We start from the raw sequence: 20,024 nt of genomic DNA on the forward strand, positions 1-20,024 counted from the left end.
TATTTTACCATTCTTCCTTTATTGAAAACGGATAATGTTTATCCGTATATATCAGTATACATCCGTTATATCATTCCTTTCTAACGTCCGTTAATAAAAACCATTTCACCCTTTCTTGAAGTCCAGCTCCAGAAGTCTTTACTGAGCATGCTCAGTAAAATTAACGTCCGTTAACATAACGGACATTTACGGAGACATTTACCAACGTCCGTGCGCCATAGACTTCAATGTTAAAATATAACGGACGTTAATATATCCGTTACTTGCAACGGACAAAAAATGGACAAAAAATAGTGCAAGACCCGTCACATATTCCGTTATAACTAACGTCCGTACGTTATAACGGACTATTACGGATCTTTACGGAACATAAAAAAATCCCATAGACTTTAATGATATTTTATAAAGGACGTATAACGTCCGTTTTTTAATATTATCTGACGGATTTTAATACGGATTATTAAAACTGATTTATTTTGTAGTGTGAAAAGGGCCTTACAAAGCCAGTACCTTACCGTAGGGGTCTTAAGATCCTTCCACTGTCTGGGAATCAAACTTTTCGGTGCGTTTAGGAAATGGGGGAGCAAGGTTCTCATATACTGTTTGTTAGACATTTTTGTCCCATGAAACAAGCATACCCACAGCTCAGCTGTTATTTTAATTCCTGTAATTTCTTCTATTACTAATCTCACTTTATTCCAGTATGCTTTGATTTTAGGGCAAGTCCACCATAGGTGTGTCATAGTTCCCGGTTCCACACAGCCCCTCCAACAAAATTTAGAGGTTTCCTTTTGATAGTGGTGTGCTATGTCTGGGGTTATATACCAGCATTTGAAATTCATTTCTATCAAACCACAATTCGTTGATGTGATATGCGTCATCTTTAATATTTTCCCAACCTCTATCTCAATTTCGCCTGTTTCCAACTCCTCTTCCCAGTTTTTAATATACGGAGGTGGCTCCGAATTTTTTATCCCCATCAAAATTTTGTAGATTGAGGAAATCCCACCCCTTCCGTCTGGCGCTGAGCACAAACGCTCTAATGGGAGCACATTACCCCCTGGCCTAATCGGATAAGGGAGGGATTCGACGAAATGTTTCAGCTGTGCATACCGCCACATGTTTAGGTCAAATATTTCTTTTTTTATACTTCGTTCCCGATGAGTGCAAATTTTTAGTATGTCCCTTAGTTGTGCATCCTTCTTTTTTTTTTTTTTTTTTATCCAATTACCAAACAAATTTGCTTTCCCCGGTGCAAAATAGTTTGTATCATTTAGTGGGGAATTATATCTCCATTTTTCCTTTTTGTGTACCCTATCCCAAATTGTCATTGATGTCAGTGTGATCATGTGCATGTGCTCATTTTGCTGTCTAAAATGTGCTGGAATCCAGATCTCATTTCCTAATATTGACTTATTTATACTACTTTCTAATTTAACCCACCTTTTCTCTTTATTTTTTATTTTTTACCCAATCAACCACCCGTGCCATATGAATAGCCATATAATATGTGTTAATGTCCGGTACCCCCAGACCACCGTGTGCCTTATCTCTAGTTAATATTGCCATACTTCTGCACAGTTTTTTATTATGCCAAATAAACTCGCCCAATAACTTTTTGAAGTATGCTTCCGGGAAGTAAGATCGGTAACATTTGTAGTTTGTATACAATTTTGGGGACGGTTAGCATTTTAAAACTGTTTATTCTACCTAACATAGATCTCTGTCTGGATGGAATTTTTTTTTTTTAAATCCATTTTAATTTCATTCAACAGTGGAATGTAATTATGTTGGTAGATTGACTCAGCAGATGATGTTATATTGACTCCTAAATATTTTAACTCGGTATCCCTCCAAATAAATGGGAAGTCTTGTTTGTATCTAAGTTCCTCCTGTGCTTCGATGCTTATATTAAGTATTTCTGATTTAAAGGGATTAATTTTAAAATTTGATATATCACCATATGCTTTAAGAGTTTTTAATAAATTAGGGAGAGTTATCATTGGGTTCATTATGTAGAGCAAAATGTCGTCTGCGTACGCCGCAAGTTTGTGTTCCTCATCTTCTATCTTTATCCCCATGATGTCGGGATTATTTCTAATCCCTGCCATCAATGGTTCTAGAGATAGGATAAACAATAGGGGAGACGGGGCACCCCTGTCGTGTCCTGTTAAACATCTCGAATGGCCCCGATACCGTCCCATTTACTTTGACTCTTGCGGTTGGGTGATTGTAAAGAGCATTTATCCAGCCCAACATCTTAGGTCCCACCCCATAAGCCTCTAATGTGTTGTGAAGAAATCCACAGTCTACTCTGTCGAATGCTTTTTCAGCGTCTATTGACAGAAGTAGACCTGGAGACTTTATTTTCTGTATCAATAGGAGCGTTCTAATGCTATTATCCCTACTTTCCCTACCTGGGATAAAACCCACTTGATCGGTATGTACCAGATCCTTCATGATTGCCTTCATTCTGCCGGATAATATTTTAGCGAACAGCTTTACGTCCGCGTTCAGTAGGGAAATGGGTCTATAACTGGAACATAAAGAGGGATCCTTGCCTACCTTGGGAATTATCGTGATTGCGGCCTCCAATGCCTTGCGGCGAATCTCCCAATTGGTGCCAATACCGTTCATGTAGGAACACATCTTGGGGACTAGGATATCGCTAAACTTCTTATAGTATACGGTCTTTAACCTGTCAGGGCCTGGACTTTTCCCTGTGGGGGATTCTTCTGAATTTTTCTGTATTTCCGCTTCTGTAATGGTATACACAACCCCTGAAATCGCAAGAGTATTCCAAGAATATTATGGGAAGCTATACTCAATAACCCAAAGTGACCCTCCAGATAAAGTAAAAAGGCGATTAGATAATACTAAAAAAACTATTAAAAGAATTAAAAAAAAAAATACCTGCGGATAAAATTAGTTCCCTAGAAGACCCCATTTAAGAACTGTTAAGCGGCAATAAACTACATTTTTGCTTGTTGGGTTTATATACAAGTCAACTGCAGTAGCCAATTTTTTTGCTGTGTTGGCTGCATACAAAATAGTGTCTCTTATTCATGTATAGCTTTCAGTACATAAAAGCATTAAAAGCGGTTTCTTTACACTAAATGCTTTCAAAAGTCTGAACAATAGCTGAATAGTAGCTTAGAGCAGCTTTCATAGGCTTTGTGAGTCATATTCCCACAGTATTGGTCTACTGTAAGCCTAACCTGTTGAAGCTGTGGGAATGTATGAAAGCTTTGTACCAGATCCAGTTTGGGGCGTTGGCTTTCATACACCGTATAACAGTACTTCTTGCGTTGATAGTTGTACTGTAGATGTACATCTCCAAATACACAAATACATTCATGTACTTATATCTGTGCCAGTACCTAATTTTTTGCAGATTTGCACTACAGAACGTGTTCCATAGGAAACCATGTTAAAGGATCACTAAAGGAATATTTTTTTTAGCTAAATAGCTTCCTTTACCTTACTGCAGTACTGGTTTCATGTCCTTATTGTTCGTTTTTGCTTTGAAGTGGCTGTAATTCTGCTCTGATCTCCACACTTCCTGTTTGTCTTTTTCCTTATAACCATCATACTGGGAGCTTTTCACTGTAGGTCTAAGCTGTCATTACTGTGTGTCTAAAACTTAACAGAACCAGATTCATTTCAAAAACAAAACACTGCCCTGGATTTGTTTTGTTTTTGTTCTGTGTGTCTCTCTAGTTCACAGGAACATGAAAACTGTTTAAAAGTGAAACTAACCTACAGGCACATTTATATTAGGGTTGACCGATACCGAGTATTAGCGGAAGTACTCGTACTCCCGCTAATACCCCCGATGCCAAAATAGAATACTTTCACCTCCACCCCCCCACGCTGCCGCCGCTACCGCCGCCGTCGTGTGTCGCAAAGCCGCCACCGCTGCCTCGTTAATCACCGCGGCGCGGGGAACATTACAGTCAGCTTTCGTTTGAATAGCTGTTTTTCCCGCCGCGCATAGACACTCCCCCTTGGACGGATCTGTCCAATCGCGAGCAAGGGGGAGTGTCTCTATACACAGCGCGGCGGGGAAAATGGCTATTCAAACGAAAGCTGACTGTAATGTTCCCCGCGCGGTGATTAACGCGGCGGCGGTGGCATCATTTACAGTAGGTACAGGGGACATGGCTGCATATGGGGGGGGACATGGCTGCATGTGGGGGGACATGGCTGGATATGTGGGGGACATGGCTGCAATATGTTTGGGGACATGGCTGCGTATATGGGGGACATGGCTGGATATGTGGGGGGACATGGCTGCATGTGGGGGGACATGGCTGGATATGTTTGGGGACATGGCTGCGTATATGGGGGACATGGCTGCATATGTTTGGGGACATGGCTGCATATGTGGGGGACATGGCTGCATTTGGGGACACATTTAAAAAAAGTATCGGTATTCGGTATCGGCGAGTACATAAAAAAAAAGTATCGGTACTTGTACTCAGTCCTAAAAAAGTGGTATCGGGACAACCCTACATTATATGATTGATTTTTTTTTTATCTATTTGTAATCATTTTTAAAAGGAATCCGTTAACTTTTATGTCTCTATACCCTGTAAACAGTCATTTCAGCAAAAAAAAAAAAAATTCCTTTAGTGACCCTTTAAATGGGCTGTAGTGCAAATCTGCAAAATGCAAAAAGCACTAAAACTGCATAGATGTGAATCCAGCCTTTGGCCAGATCATTTTCTCATGTGACATCTGTGGTCCTTTAAATCTGGAGCCTTCACATTGTATTTGTTGCCTTTGCTGCTTATAGGCTTCATGCACACCGCTACCTGGAATAGTACGGTGTAAAATTTGGGTGTATTTCTCTGTATGGGAGCTACAGGTGCCGGGTACATCTCCCCATAGGAAGCAGTTGCTGTGTGCGGGTATGCAATGATGCAGACAGTATGTGGGCTGGTTCACACCAGATGAAATGCATTTTTTTATTCTGCTTTAAAATCGCATGGATAGTGTTTTACATGGATTCCAGTGGCTCTAGTTCACAGCACTGCAGGTAAAAGTAGAACATGTTGCATTTTTTTTCTGTATCAAATGCGGCAAACATATCAAAAACACATTGGAATGCTCATGTTCTCAAATGAGATGAAGAAAAAAACGGGGTGAAAATGCACTGAGATGCATCATCCTCGGAATGCATCAATTTTTTTTTTAATCCAAATTTTTATTCAGATTAATCGCATGCATAACTTGACTGAGGAAAAGAAGAAAATAAGCAAAGTCAGAAGCAGTTTAAGGCCCCATGCACACGAGACGCTGGTAAATGCGTGTTCAGACGCAGTTGGACAGCTTTTTCAACTGCCCCTGAACACATTGAATGTTATCCTATGTGTCCATGCACACAGTCTCGTTTATTGACGTTTTTAGGCAGTTGCGTTTATCCACGTTTTTCCAGAAGCAAAAAAATGGGTTCAGACGCAAAACGCTGCTAAATGCGGCAAAACGGGGTACCGGCGTTTTGCCGCAATTTCGTTTATAGGCGTTTTTTAAAGTTGACCTATTTTTTACATTAGAAATCTCAAAAATGATGGCAAATGATGAATAACCATTAAAAAAACATAAAAAAAATAATTGCTTGCATTGCATTGTGGACAATCCACAACTTGTGGCAGGTGACGTGGCCAGTGGACAATCCACAACTTGTGGCAGGTGACATGGCCAGGTGACGTGGCCAGGTCATGTGGCAAGTGGACAATCCACAACTTGTGGCAGGTGATGTGGCCAGGTGACATAGCCTGGTGACGTGGCAAGTGGACAATCCACAACTTGTGTCAAGTAACGTGGCCAGGTGTTGTGGCAAGTGGACAATCCACAAATTGTGGCAGGTGTCATGGTCTGGTTACGTGGCAAGTGGACAATCCACAACTTGTGGCAGTTGACGTGGCCAGTTGACGTGGCAGGTGACGTGGCCAGGTGACATGACAAGTGGACAATCCACAACTTGTGGCCAGGTGATGTGGCCAGTGGACAATCCACAACTTGTGGCAGGTGGCGTGGCAGATGACTTGGCAAGTGGACAATTCACAACTTGTGGCAAGTGGACAATCCGCAGCTTGTGGCAGGTGATGTGGCAAGTGACACGCTAAATACAAGTACACTGCTGCTCTCTCAGCTGCTACTCACTCCGGTCTAACAACATGGCTGAAATGGTTAAATACTGTTTTTTTTGAGCTTAGGAAGGGTCTTATGATATTTCTTAACTAAAACGCAGCGAAATTCGTGGCAAAACGGGCGTTTTTAAACGCCGGTCTTAGCCTGAAAAACATGTGTTTAGCAGAGTTTGCACCGGCGTCCCGTGTGCATGGGGCCTGCAAAGCTACTGGCGTTTTTTTATAGCTTTTTTTTTTTTTTTTAGCTTCTGTGTGCATGGAGCCTTATACCATTTAAATGAACCAAGCCTGAAAGGGCTACTTATTTGTATGTTTATGTATATTGCCATCCTATAGGCGGGCACAGTCACTCCTGTCTTTGGGTAAGGCTCAGTGCTGGGAAATCTGCCTAAATTGACGTAATACAACTCAGGCGGCCACGTGCATGAGGTCACAGATCTGATAGAAATGTTGTATTGTGTTTACATTGAGAGGGAAAAAAAGTCATAAATGCTGAGTGATATGTGGAAGGGATGAAAGATGTGTACGTTTTGCTGGTTTGTTCTGTGAGGGCATACTAAGTTCTGCTTCTGTAGCCAGCACAAAAGTCTCTGTGTGTGTTATATATATTCATTTACTAGTTTAATTTTACAATATAATACAGCTATAAGGTATGCTACATTTGGTTCACATGGTTTACTAAACCTCAGAGTTTAAAGGGGATGACTGTAAACCCTTAAGGTTTTTCACCTTAATGCATTATGGTGAAAAACCTTCTGTAGTGCAGAAGCCCCCCCTTTTACTTACCTGAATCCGAACGTTCCAGCGACGGGGATGAGCACAGCAGCTTCAGCCGCTGTCTCCGGTCCTCATTGGATAGATTGATAGCAGGAGCCATTGGCTCCTGCTGCTGTCAATTAAATACAGTGATACGGGACTGAGGGGGACGCGACTGAGTCCTGCTGTCTGTGTCAATAGAAGCAGCAGCAGGACTTGTGAGTGCGCCCCCACAAGTACCCTCATGGAATACGGCTCTCAGAGGGGGCACTCGAGGAGACGAGGAGCGCTGCTGAGGAACCCCAGAAAAGGAGGATCGGGGCCAGTAAGTATGTGTTTGTTATTTAAAACAAAAAAATTAAAAGAAAACAAACCTTACATCACATTAAAGGGTCACTAAAGGAAATTTTTTTTTTTTTGCTAAATAGCTTCCTTTACCTTACTGCAGTCCTGGTTTCATGTTGCCATTGCTTGTTTTTGCTCTGATGTTGCTGTAAAACTGCCCTGTTCTGGACACTTCCTGGTTGTCTGGCTCCTTATGAAAAAAGTCATGGGAGACTTTAGTTTCGTTTTCCTAGCCATGACTCTCTATGGCACTGTCCAGCACAGAGGCATAAAATAACATGCAAAGACTGAACTACTTTCAGTTTTGTTTTTGCATCTAAGAGGCACATTATATGATTGCTTTTTATCTATTTTTAATCGTTTTTAAAAGGAATCAGTTAACTATTATGTCTCTATACCCTGTAAACAGTCATTTCAGCCAAAACATTTTTTTCCTTTAGTGATCCTTTAACTATCATCACTGTTGGTAATAATCAGCGCAGTTCTGCTTTGGCACAGTCTTTTTGTATAAATGGGTTCTCTTATTGATAGGGGCACCTTGGCCCATTAACTGTAAGTTACAAGATAATATATATATATATATATATATATATATATATATATATATATATATATATATATATATATATATATATTAATTATATATATAAATTATATATATATATATATATATATATATATATATATATATATATATATATATATATATATATATATATATATATATTAATTATATATATATATATATATATTAATTATATATATATTAATTATATATATATATATATATATTAATTATATATATATATATATATTAATTATATATATATATATATATATATATATATATATTAATTATATATATTACGCATACTCCTTACAAGACTGTTACTGGAGTATTAGGAAGGCATTAATTTGTTTGTTTTAGGTTTGGCGCTATTTGTTGTAAAATGCTTTTGATTACCTTCCTAATCAGACGCTGACCGCCAGTTCACTTCCTTTTATGTCTTTTGTCCTTACTCCAGTCTCTGTTCCTGTCATTGTTTTATGAATGAATTTTAGTAATACTTCCCACTTCTGAGGGAACAGTTACTCTTGTATCTGTGGAATCGTGATGGAGACGGACATTTTTTTTTTCTATCTCTAGCTTTTCCTGTTATTTTTAAGGGGGAAGTGAAGACAGTGTGTACATTGGAAAGGCATATGTCCTTGTTTTTAGCCGAGTTTCCATTTAGTTTTTAAGGGACTGTTCTTCTAGATTGGGGTAGGCTGTTTCCACCAATCACATTGTGCCTAGCAATGCATCTCCTGCCTGTATGCCCAATGAGACAGGAAGCACACAGAAAAGCTGGAACATCCTGTTATTCATTTTGTTGCTGGATGGGATTTGCCGAACACCATCGCTTTTCTGAAAATCCACCATGAAGGTTTAGATGCTTTTTGTGTTTGATTTTTTTTTTTATGTGCTAATTCTGGTTCATATTTTTTCTGTTATGGAGCCTTCGTGTTGCAGTAGTAAATATGTGTAACAAATTCAGCCTATTAAGAGCTGTGGTGGGGTTGTGTTGCCGCCATAAGTGGTCAGACCTAGAAATAGGACAGTTGAAATCTAGTTGGCTTCTGCATGAAATGACAGTTGTTGATGGAATATTCTCTTAGCATGTTCAATAAAAATTCAGAATATATAAAAGTTTAAACTGTTGGCGTGAGTCATGGACAGGATTGTTTGTACTCTGTTTTTATAGGATGTTTTTTTTTTTTGTTTGTTTTTTGATATATAGGCTTTCATATAAATTCTGTAATGTTGTAACATTCTTTGTGTTTAACCACTTAAGCCCCGGACCTGGCCAAGACCAGGCAACTTTTTGCGATTCAGCACTGTGTCGCTTTAACTGACAATTGCGCAGTCGTGTGACGTGGCTCCCATACAAACTTGGCATCCTTATTTTCCCACAAATGGAGCTTTCTTTTGGTGGTATTTGAGCACCTCTGCGGTTTTTATTTTTTGCGCTATAAACAAAATGGAGCAACAATTTTGAAAAAAAATCAATATTTTTTAACTGTTTCTATAATAAACATCCCCAAAAATATATATAACTTTTTTTTCTCAGTTTAGGCGATGCATATTTTTGGTCAAAAAATTGCAGTAAGCGTTGGTTTGTGCAAAAGTTATAGCGTCTACAAAATAGGGGATAGTTTAATGTCGTTTTGATATATATATATTTTTTACTAGTAATGGCCAGTGATCAGCGATTGTTTTTTTTTTATTGTGACTGCGACATTATGGCGGACACATCAGACAACTAAACACCCATTTTTGGACCATTGTCATTTTTACAGCGATCAGTGCTACAAAAATGCACTATTTACTGTAAAAATGACACTGGGCATGAAGGAGTTAACCTGTAGTGGGCGCTGAAGGGGATAAGTGTGTCCTAGGGAGTGATTCTAACTGTTAGGGGGCGTGGCTAAGAGTGACACATCACTGATCGCTGTTCCCAATCACAGGGAACAGATGATCAGTGACATGTCACTAGGAAGAATGGGGAGATGTTGTGTTTACACTGACATGTCCCTGTTCCTCAGCTCGGTGACCCGATCGCGGGACACCGGCAGCCATCGAGTCCGCGGGTCCCGTGGGCACAGTTACGGAGCTTTTGCGATAAGGTAGCGAGTGCGCTGACACAAGGCGGCAAATTAAAGGGGACGTACCTGTATGCCCATTCGCCCAGCCGTGCCATTCTGTTGACGTAAAAAGTCCTGCGGCGGTCCTTAAGCAGTTAAAATATAGTGCACATTCATTCCTGAATGATTCGTCTATTCATTGTTGTTCACTCCTGGTACTGTTCTATTTTGATACATTTTTATTTAGTTTTAAGAGTAAACCTAACAAAAATAAAATAAAAGAATACCACCATTGTAAGCAATACAGTATCTGAAGAAACAATGTAGTACTACAAGGTCTCCAGTCACTTTAGCTCCTAGTACTCTTGCTCATTAAAAATATTGATGTGATAATGTTTTAAGATGAAAAAGGTTATTTTCCTGATTTTGAGACAGGCTTGGATATTCAAATTTCTAGAAATGTTTTGCTGGATAAATGACCGATGTGTTTTTCTATTTCAGACATTTGAAGCCAATGACCTGTATCAAGGACAAAACTTTACCAAGGTGCTGAATTCCCTTGTCCTCCTAAATAAAGTCACAGCAGGTATGTACGGTCTGTCAAGAAGTTGCTTTTTTATAGTTAGTGTGCCTTGTGTGAGGAAATCTTCCTTACGTTATTGTATACTCAATATTGTATACTCAGAACATTTTTCTTATGCTTTTACATATTTGTAAGATGTTTCTATCTTTTGTAATGTAGATTGCAGACATAAACTAAACGCTGAAGCCTCATACACATGGGTCGAATATTGGCAGACATCAGCTGGTTAAAAAAATGGACTACAATTTTCCTGTGTGTATGGTGCCCTGTCTGTCAGAAACCAGCTGTTTGGCCGGCTTCTGTCAGACAAGCATGCTGGAAAACCAGCAGCCAACCAGCTCTCGATCAGGGCATCTCGGCCAGTGGTGGAGATCGCTGATTGGAGTGTTCTTGGGGGGGGGGGGGGGGCCACGTCCCCCAGTCAGAACACAATAGCTAAGCAGGGGGCGATCAATGTGCTAAATTCGGATAGTTAGTACAGCCGCTCCGACCGGAGCTGACTTTTTTTATTTTTCTTCGTTCAATCCAAAAAACTCAGTGTGTACGAAGCATAAAATTCGCATCATACATTATACACGTTCAGGGCAGCTGCAGCAATAATTGAGAGCATTTTTTTTTTTATGGCCAGTGATTTCCTTTAATGTAAAAGTAATCCTGGTGGAAGCCGCTGGCTTACCTTTACAGGTGGTAAAAGGGGGTCCCACCCCTCTCCCGCCGCTGCCTCATTCACTAGGCTCTCCTGCACGATCTGGGAGCCTAATAATGATGTCATCTGGGGCATCTTGTTCCTGTGAGAGGAACTGAAGTTTTTCCGCCCACTGTGTGACGTCAGAAACTGGAAGTGACAAGGATTTTGCCATTTCTACACAAGCTGTTACTGGCTGCGGCTTGGCCCTGGCCTCTCTCTCCTCATTGGCTCACTGGTTGTGACAGCTGGAGCCAGTGAGGAGGGAGAGTCCCCTGAGAGCCAAGGCTCTCGTGAACATTTATGGATCACCATGGGGCTGGGGGAGGGCGGGCTGCAGCACAGGGAATTTTTATTTATTTTATTTACCTTCATGCATAGAACTTTGAGACTTTACAAGCACTTTAAGTCATTCTGAATGATAAACCGGATTGTTTGTTTTTTTAGAGCTCATGCATTACAAACATGTTTGGGAAGCCTGTCTGTGTGAATTTAGCATCTGCTTTGATTATGAACATTTTTTTTAATAGGTACAATGTTTGTAATGGGGTTGTCTTTGCTTTTTTTTTTTTCCTTCACATTTAATATGCCTGTGGCTTCTGAATTGTCTTCCAGCTGCTTCCTTTTCAAGCAGTATTTTTTTAACCAGCAGTAATGAACAATGAGTATGCAAGTCAGGGCAGCGGTGGAAAACGGACATCCTGTTCATCACCAGACATAATTGGCCATATCTATTTACGCACTTCTATTTAACCCTTCCTTTTCTATACCAACATGCAGTATGACAAAAATGTTCATAATTTTTGGTTTCTTATTTGCATATGTCTATAACCAAAACTTTTAGAGCCCATTCACACAGGGGACTTTGGGGGTGACTTGGCAAGGTGACCTGAAGACGACTTCAGAGGCGACTTGCAAAATGACTTCTGTATTGAAGTCAATGCGAGTCGTCCCCAAAGTCGTCCAAGAACCTTTTTCTAAGTCAGAGTGACTTGCGTCGCTCCTATTAGAACGGTTCTATTGAACAGAGCGGGACGCGACTTGTCAGGCGGCTGTCGCCCCTGTGTGAATGGGCTCTTAGTCTTTGTTTTAGGTTTTGATAGAGGAAGGAAAGCGTTAAAGTAAACACTGTATGCAATTACAGAAATATTTTATTAATCTTGTACTAATCATTTTTAATGATCCTTTTAATAGGATAGGGATATGCAATTAGCGGACCTCCAGCTGTTGCAGAACTACAAGTTCCATGAGGCATAGCAAGACTCTGACAGCCACAAGCATGACACCCAGAGGCAGAGGCATGATGGGACTTGTAGTTTTGCAACAGCTGGAGGTCAGCTAATTGCATATCCCTGTAATAGGAGGTCTCTAACAGTAATATTATCATAGATGGTAGCCCCCCAATAGGGTGTTTTGGAGATTGTTGGTAGATTTCATTTTAAAGGGGTGGTAAAAAAAAATCCCCTAAATAGCTTCCTTTTACCTTAGTGCAGTCCTCCTTCACTTACCTCATCCTTCCATTTTGCTTTTAAATGTTTTTTTTTCTTCTGAGAAATCCTCACTTCCTGTTCTTCTGTCTGTAACTCACCACCGTAATGCGACACTTTCTCCCTGGTGTGGAGAAAGCCTCTTGAGGGGGCATGCAGGAGGGTCAGGACACTCTCTACTTTGCAGATAAAGGAGCTGTGTGTTATTGGGCATCCTGACACTCATGCTTGTCCCCTCCCCCCCTCAAGAGGCTTTCTCCACACCAGGGAGAAAGCCTCGCATTACTGTGTGTAGTTACAGACAGAAGAACAGGAAGTGAGGATTTCTCAGAAGAAATAAGGACATTTGAAAGCAAAATGGAAGAATGAGGTAAGTGAAGGAGGACTGCAGGTAAACAACTCCTTTAACATATTCTAAATTTGTTGTCTGATTTTTCACTATATTTGAAGCCATTTCATGTCCTGTTGTCCCAGTGAGGGGAACGTTTCCATTAAATTCATGTTTTTTACTACACATTTTGGCATAAAGAAACTTATGCTGAGAAAAATATGCAAGCTGCATACCTTTTTATTTTTTCTTAAAATACTAATTTCCTGGCTGTCCCTCTGTTCATCTAAAGTTATGAGCAGGGTTCCCAATGACATTTGCACACTTATTTTGGGTCGGTGGCTCAGAACATTTTAATTGGACAGATTTGAGGGACAGTCAACAGGTTCCCTTTTTAAAGGAAAACTTTCATGAGGGAAAAATGTAGGCTGTCAGTTTCTGAACATGCTTGTTCCCTGGCTGTAATGCTGACCCCATGTTTCAAAATTTGATTTGCTAGGAGTATGCAGATCATGTATCCTGGCTTGCTGCCTGAGTAAGTGAAGCAGTGTTTTAAAACAAAAGGCATGGCAGCCAGTCAATAAGCATTTTAGGAGATGGTCTGCAGTGGCAGCCTAGATGTTCCTCTCATAACAAGTTTTTCATTTACCTTTTGACTTTTTTTTATTTTATTCCATTACTATACCTTACTTTTGTTTCATTCTTTTTACTTCAGGAACTTTCAGTTCCATAATGTTGAAGAGCTAACTTGTGTTTGAGTTTTTAATGTAACCGTAAACGCATTGTGTGGTTTCTAGATATTGGCTTGGGAAGTGATTCTGTGTGTGCCCGTCCGTCTTCACATCGGATAAAGTCCTTTGATTCGCTTGGGTCACAGTCTTTTGTAAGCCGCTCATCAAGACTATTGCAGGGTCAATATCGAAGCCTGGTAAGTACATGTGTATGTATGTTTGGTATAAAAAGAAATAGCAGTAGGTGCAATAGTACTTTGCTGTTCTCAGATTTATAGTTGAAAATATCCAATATTTTATTCGGGTCATACAAAACTTGCTGAAAGCACTAATTGGGCAGATTACCACCATCGAAAAAAAAGGCCACTCTGTTTTACCTAAAAACCACACAAGCAGCTAGATATATTTTGCTCCTCTGTGGAATAAAGGAACGAATTCCTTTTCAGTCTGAATCTTCCTTCCAAAAAGGGACATCAAAAAAGTTTATTGGGGTTTTTAATACCAAGTATACTATGTTGTCATTCCAGTAGGAAGTAACATGTTATTATATATTCCCTTTTATCATAAATTAGTTCATTCTACAACTTCAAATAAGCCACTTGCCCTTTTATATATTACCATTAGAGAAACCGTTTACAAAGTTCTTGCTAAATATCTAAATTCCCGCGTTGCTCTGCAATGCCATGATTCTAGACACTTCAATCTCCTTCGTAAAATTGTATATATTTGCAGTTATGCCCCATTTAATGCTTATTTTATAACTCATTAATGGATGCCATAATTTCCACAAGGCCACACTCCAGCATAAACATAATTTCTTTGTAATACTGCAATAACCTATAATCTTAACTTTTCAGCTCATTTCCAGCATTCCATGGAAACATAAATTGCTTCCTGGTTGATGTAAAATTCAATACTTTCCCAATCTTTTGTTTTTCTTTGATTGTCAGTACAGTAAAACCTTGGTTTGAGAGAGTAACTTGGTTTGAGAGTGTTTTGCAAGACACGCAAAATGTTTTAATACATTTTCCCTTGATATACAAGTGATGTCTTGATATAAGAGTAGTGTCATGTCACAACTGAGTATAAAAAAAGAAAGGAGCCTCTAAGTGTAGCAATTTGGTTACATTTAATAACTTATTGCTACACTTAGAGGTGCCTCTCTTCTGTTTTATACCCTGTAAAAAAAATACTTTGATATACAAGTGCTTTGGATAACAAGCATGTTTCTGGAACGAATTATGCTCACAAACCAAGGTCTTACGGTATTTGCACCTAACCCAAGGTTTAGATCTTTAATGGCAAATGAGAATGTTCTTACTTGGTCCTAAGGAAAAAAATGTCCACAGTTCTTGCATCTTGTCCACTATTAGACATAAGAGTAACAAGTTATTCAATTCCATACTGTTGGTTGCTTGTTTGCTGTTCCTGCTTGGTGGAGAATGCAAAACTCCACTGCATATTCCCCATTCGTTAAACTAACAGACACATACCCTCAATGTGCAAACTATAGATGTGTTATCTTCTCATCAACCAACATGATACGTCTTAACCTGAGTTTGTCAGGACTTGGCTAATGTTTTTATGCAACCCAATAAACATGGCCATGTTTCCTTTAACACTTCCCCACTCTTAATGCTACATACACACTAAGCAGTGTACATACAGTCCCTTGAAAAATTATTTTGCCAGCAAGTCTGGTTGATTTAGAAAAGGCCAAGGCTTGTCTGCCTGGCGTTTGAGTATATCTGCGCACCACAATCTTCTGGTTCAATTTAAAAGATGAGACCAGGTTACCACAGGTCCATACTGTACATTTCCCCCATTAGGTGGATATATGTAATGGCACCACCTTGTCTCCTCTACTCTACAGTAGGTCTTATAAGCACCCCTTCCCATTTAAAAAAAGATGGTTGCAATAACTTTTGGTGTAGTGTAAGGTCATCCAGAACATATGCCCTCGTATTCACAGTTTTTGACATTCTGTTCAGAACCAAGACACATCCATAAGGTGAAGTAGCTGAGAAATTTCTATATGGTTTGGTTTCTGCTTTGGTGCTGCTAGTCTAGTAAACTGATAATTGCAAATTTTTAGTTTCAACAATACACAAGTGATTGTTGCTTTAGAAGTTATATTACTTGGTTCCATCCACTTTCTATGCTTTTGTCATTTCCAGGACATGACCGATAACAGCAACCATCACATAGTGGTGAGAGCAAAGTTTAATTTTCAACAGACCAACGAAGATGAGCTGTCATTCTCTAAGGGAGACATAATTCAAGTTACACGGCTAGAAGATGGCGGCTGGTGGGAGGGAACATACAGTGGCAAAACAGGATGGTTCCCAAGCAACTATGTCAGAGAAATAAAGTCCTCTGGTAGGTGTATCCTGTATTTTTGATTGCAGGTGTGGTCACTTTTTAACGGTGGTCATGCGTTTATTAAAGTATCACATTAAGAGGTTTATGAATAAGTGAAAATTGAAATATTGTTAAATACATTTTTCTTGGCTCTGTAAATTACAATTCAAAGTCTAGCACGTGATACGTATAGGTTCAAGCCCATTCTTCCATAAAGCATTTTGGTCATACTGTTCTTTCCTATGTTCTAAAATTGTTTATCACAGAGCAGCTAGAATATAATTCTGATGCTTTCTAGTATTTTGTTAGTGCTTGTAGGTTTCCCTAAAAGTAGTCTTTGCCTGATAATTCAGTGTTTGATACAATCATGTATACCTGAGGATCGTGACCTAAGCAGATTTCTTTAAAAAATAAAACAAGTGTGCATCTCTTATCCACAGAAAATCAATGCTCAGTGGTTTTAGTGAACATAAGTAATCCAATGACGTGAATCAATATGTAACATTAATCGCAGTACATGCAAAAATATAAACATTTATAAGAAAATTCATGAAATTCAGTCCAAGGATAAGTCCAATCTTGAAGTGAAAATCCAAGTGACTGGTGCCCACATAAACAACAATAGAGATCTACTTTACTCCAAAGCTCTAGCCCCCACTGGTTCTCCACAGGTTTCGGCAACTTGGGGAAAAAAATCCCTTCACACCCGGTCTCAATACTGTTGTTACCCCCATTTAATCGGCTGGCTTTACATAGGGCATACAGATGCTGAATCTCGGTTAAGCGGCAACCAGAACTTGCAGTTCTCCTGAGCCAGCAGCAGCAGATACTACTTCGATGCAGCAGCGCTCTTACAGGGCCACTTAACTGAGATTCAGCATCTGTATGCCTCATGTAAAGCCAGCCCCTTTCCCTGGGGTAACAGTATTGAGACTGGGTGTGATGGGATTTTTTTCCCCAAGTTGTCGACACCTGTGGCGAACCAATGGAGGCTAGAGCTTTGGAGCGACATGGAGCTCTATAATCTAAGATCATATATTTCTGGCAAGAGGCGTGATTACATGTAGGGATCGCATCTCTTTGAGCACTTTTACGTTGGGCACCAGTCACTTGGATTTTCACGTTAAGGTTGAACTTATCATCTTTGGACTAATTTTTATGATTTTTTGTTAGTTTTCTTTAAATGTTTATATATTTGCATGTATTGTGATTTATTATACATATTGATTCACTTCATTGGATTACTTATGTTTACTGAAACCATTAAGCATTGATTGATTGTGGATAAGGGATGCGTACTTATTGTCTTCTTTTTGTGTATGAGTCTTGTATTCAGGCTTACATAAGTTACAGTAATCTTTTATTTATTTTTTCTTTTATTGAGTTAAGCACAGGGTTGCATTTGGTATATGTTAAGCAGATTTCTTGTTTGGGATTTGTTTTGCATATAAGCAGGGCTCGACAAAATCCGGGAGCCTGGTCGCAATTGCGACTAAAATTAGCGGCCTGGCACCCTGGGAAGCTTAGGCCTGCAGAAGGCCGCGACCTCGAATATCCGGCCCGACGTGATCATGCGGGCGCACGGATACACAGGATACCCCTTCCTGTGTCTCCGTGCACCCCCACCCGATCGCGCGGCAGGGCTAAGCTTCCTTCTGTGATCTGGCGCCATCTTGTGGTGGCCTTGGCATGACAAGTAAACCAGCAATTCTAATGGAGCTTCCCCAGTGTTTTCACTGCCATCTCCTTCCCTCTAATTGGAGCCCCCAAACATTATATATATTTTTTATTCTAACACCCTAGAGAATAAAATGGCAGTCGTTGCAATACTTTCTGTCACACCGTATTTGCACAGCGGTCTTACAAGCGCACTTTTTTGGGGGGAAAAAATACACTTTTTTAATAAAAAAATAAGACAACAGTAAAGTTAGCCCAATTTTTTTTATATTGTGAAAGATAATGTTACGCCAAGTAAATTGATACCCAACATGTCACGCTTCAAAATTGCGTCCGCTCGTGGAATGGTGACAAACTTTTACCCTTTAGGCAGTTTGAAATCTTTGAATTATTTCAAAGCTTCCTCTTATTGGCTGGTGCAGGGATCGTGACACCTGCCTCCCTCTCTGCCTCAGCCAATCGAAATCAGAAGTATGTGTTTTTTTTTTTGTTTTTTTTTTAATACAAATTGTGCACATTCATTTTAACCCCCACGTTATGAGAAAATCTACCTGTGATTAATGGATTTTACGTTGTAAGCAGACAAGAGCTAAGCAGCCCCTATTTTAACTGTTTTTGGTCATAAGGCTCAGACAGATGGGTCACAGATTATAAACCCTTGCTCAATTGTCGTTTCTCTCAAGAGGATTTCAGAAATTTCTTGGCTAAACATTTGTGCATATAGTGACAGTGCCCGGTCACTGTGTGGGAATAGGCAAAAAACACACAGGATTTGCAGTAAGGCAGAGTGCGAAGCTCCAGCGTAATGTGTCTGAGTTGAGAAGACTGGGGTTTGTTTTCTCCAGGTTTTGTAAACCCAGATTGGGGTCTGGAGCTTCATAGTGTGTCTTGCTTACTCCTTATAAGCAAGGAGCTGGAATTAACTCAGGTCCCCTTCAGTCATAAGTTTGGTTCCAGCCAGAAGGGACTTTTGTTCTGCCAGGAGACAGAGGTGCTCTTCTAGAGAGACTCCACTCCATGTTGGAGAGATTTCTTGTCCATCAGACTCAGAGTTGAGGAGGCTATGTGAGCCCGGGAGACAGAGAGTCGGGGAGTTTTGGAAAGCTGGGACATCTAAATGAGTCAAGAGAAACTGTCTCAGAGGAGTGAAAGAGCTTGGGGTATCAGGAGAACCCCCCCTATCAAAAGGCAAGGAGTAGACCCATTCAACAGGGAGCCGTAGCTAAAGGCTGAATGAACAAGGGGTGAGTTCAGTCCCCCAGGTGGTGCTGGAGAGCTGGTGGGATAATCTGTAGGACTGAGTATAAGAGCAGTGGTGCTGCAGAAGGGAGAATAAGGTGACTTGGTATTTTCATGTGCCTGTTTGGCTGTGTGAAACCGAAACTCCTGCATGGGCAATTGTGTTTGTGGGCTTTGCTTTTTGTTTCCCTACTAAAAAAGCAGGCAAACAAGCCCTTAATCCACAAGTTCGGAGTGGCGTTTTTCTTTCTCCCCAAATTGTATGTAGTGCAATCAGTTTGAGTACTGCTTTACAATATAATGGTAAACCGTATTAAAAATTAAAATAGAATTCAATGCAAAAGGTAATAACTGTATAGGGATGAGTTAATGAAGGAAAAGTTCAGTTGGAAGGAGACAGGTTAGGCTTCCCTGAAGTAACGAGGTTTCACAAGAATTGTCTTAAGGTGGGCAGAGCTGGGCAGATTTAGAGTAGAGAGTTCCAGAGGCGAGAGACTCTTTAGAACTCCTAGATATAGAGTAGGTGGTGAGCTAGCTAGAGAGCATGAATGAAGTCTTCAGAGAAGCAGAGAGAACAGTTTGGGTGATATTTTGAGGAAAGGTTGGTGATGTTGCTCAGAGCACAGCAGTGGACGACTTTGTATGTTAATATTTTGAATTTTATTTCTTGGGTAATTGGAAGTCGGTGGACAGATTGGCAGTGTGAGGTTGGGGGGACACAGCACTTGGTAAGGTGAATAAGTCTGGTAGAAGCATTCATGATGGATTAAAGGTGGGGTGGCCTGTGTAGAGGCAGGCCAATAAAGAGTGAGTTGCAAGAATTGGGATGGAAATAGCAAGGGAGTAAATGAGTAGCTTTATGGTTTCATTGGTTAGGAAATCCGTGTTTTTTGGCTGCTGCCAGAGGAGGGAGGGTTCCGGGTGTAGGGGCGATATCTGTGGTCCAGAATGGGGGTTCTTTCCCTAGAATTGAGGAGAAGCCTTAAGTGAAAATGAGATCAAGGTTTGTTTGTGCTTCTTCTTCAAAAAAGCTCACATCTTGAAACCCCAGT

The 20,024-nt window shown here is 40.1% G+C and overlaps 1 protein-coding gene across 2 annotated transcripts in view; it reads left to right on the plus strand.

Annotated features, from left to right (window-relative positions):
• The window catches only part of ARHGEF7 (Rho guanine nucleotide exchange factor 7), a 176,444-nt gene that overhangs the window by 37,442 nt on the left and 118,978 nt on the right, over window positions 1–20,024 (plus strand). For both annotated transcript variants that reach the window (XM_040336224.1, XM_040336225.1), the window contains exons 3-5: window positions 10,383–10,467; window positions 13,762–13,892; window positions 15,873–16,074. In XM_040336224.1, the coding sequence (XP_040192158.1) occupies window positions 10,383–10,467; window positions 13,762–13,892; window positions 15,873–16,074 (418 nt within the window). The remainder of the gene's footprint in view (window positions 1–10,382; window positions 10,468–13,761; window positions 13,893–15,872; window positions 16,075–20,024) is intronic.

The sequence above is a fragment of the Rana temporaria genome, chromosome 2 (assembly GCF_905171775.1).
Source record: "Rana temporaria chromosome 2, aRanTem1.1, whole genome shotgun sequence".
Lineage (NCBI taxonomy): Eukaryota > Metazoa > Chordata > Amphibia > Anura > Ranidae > Rana > Rana temporaria.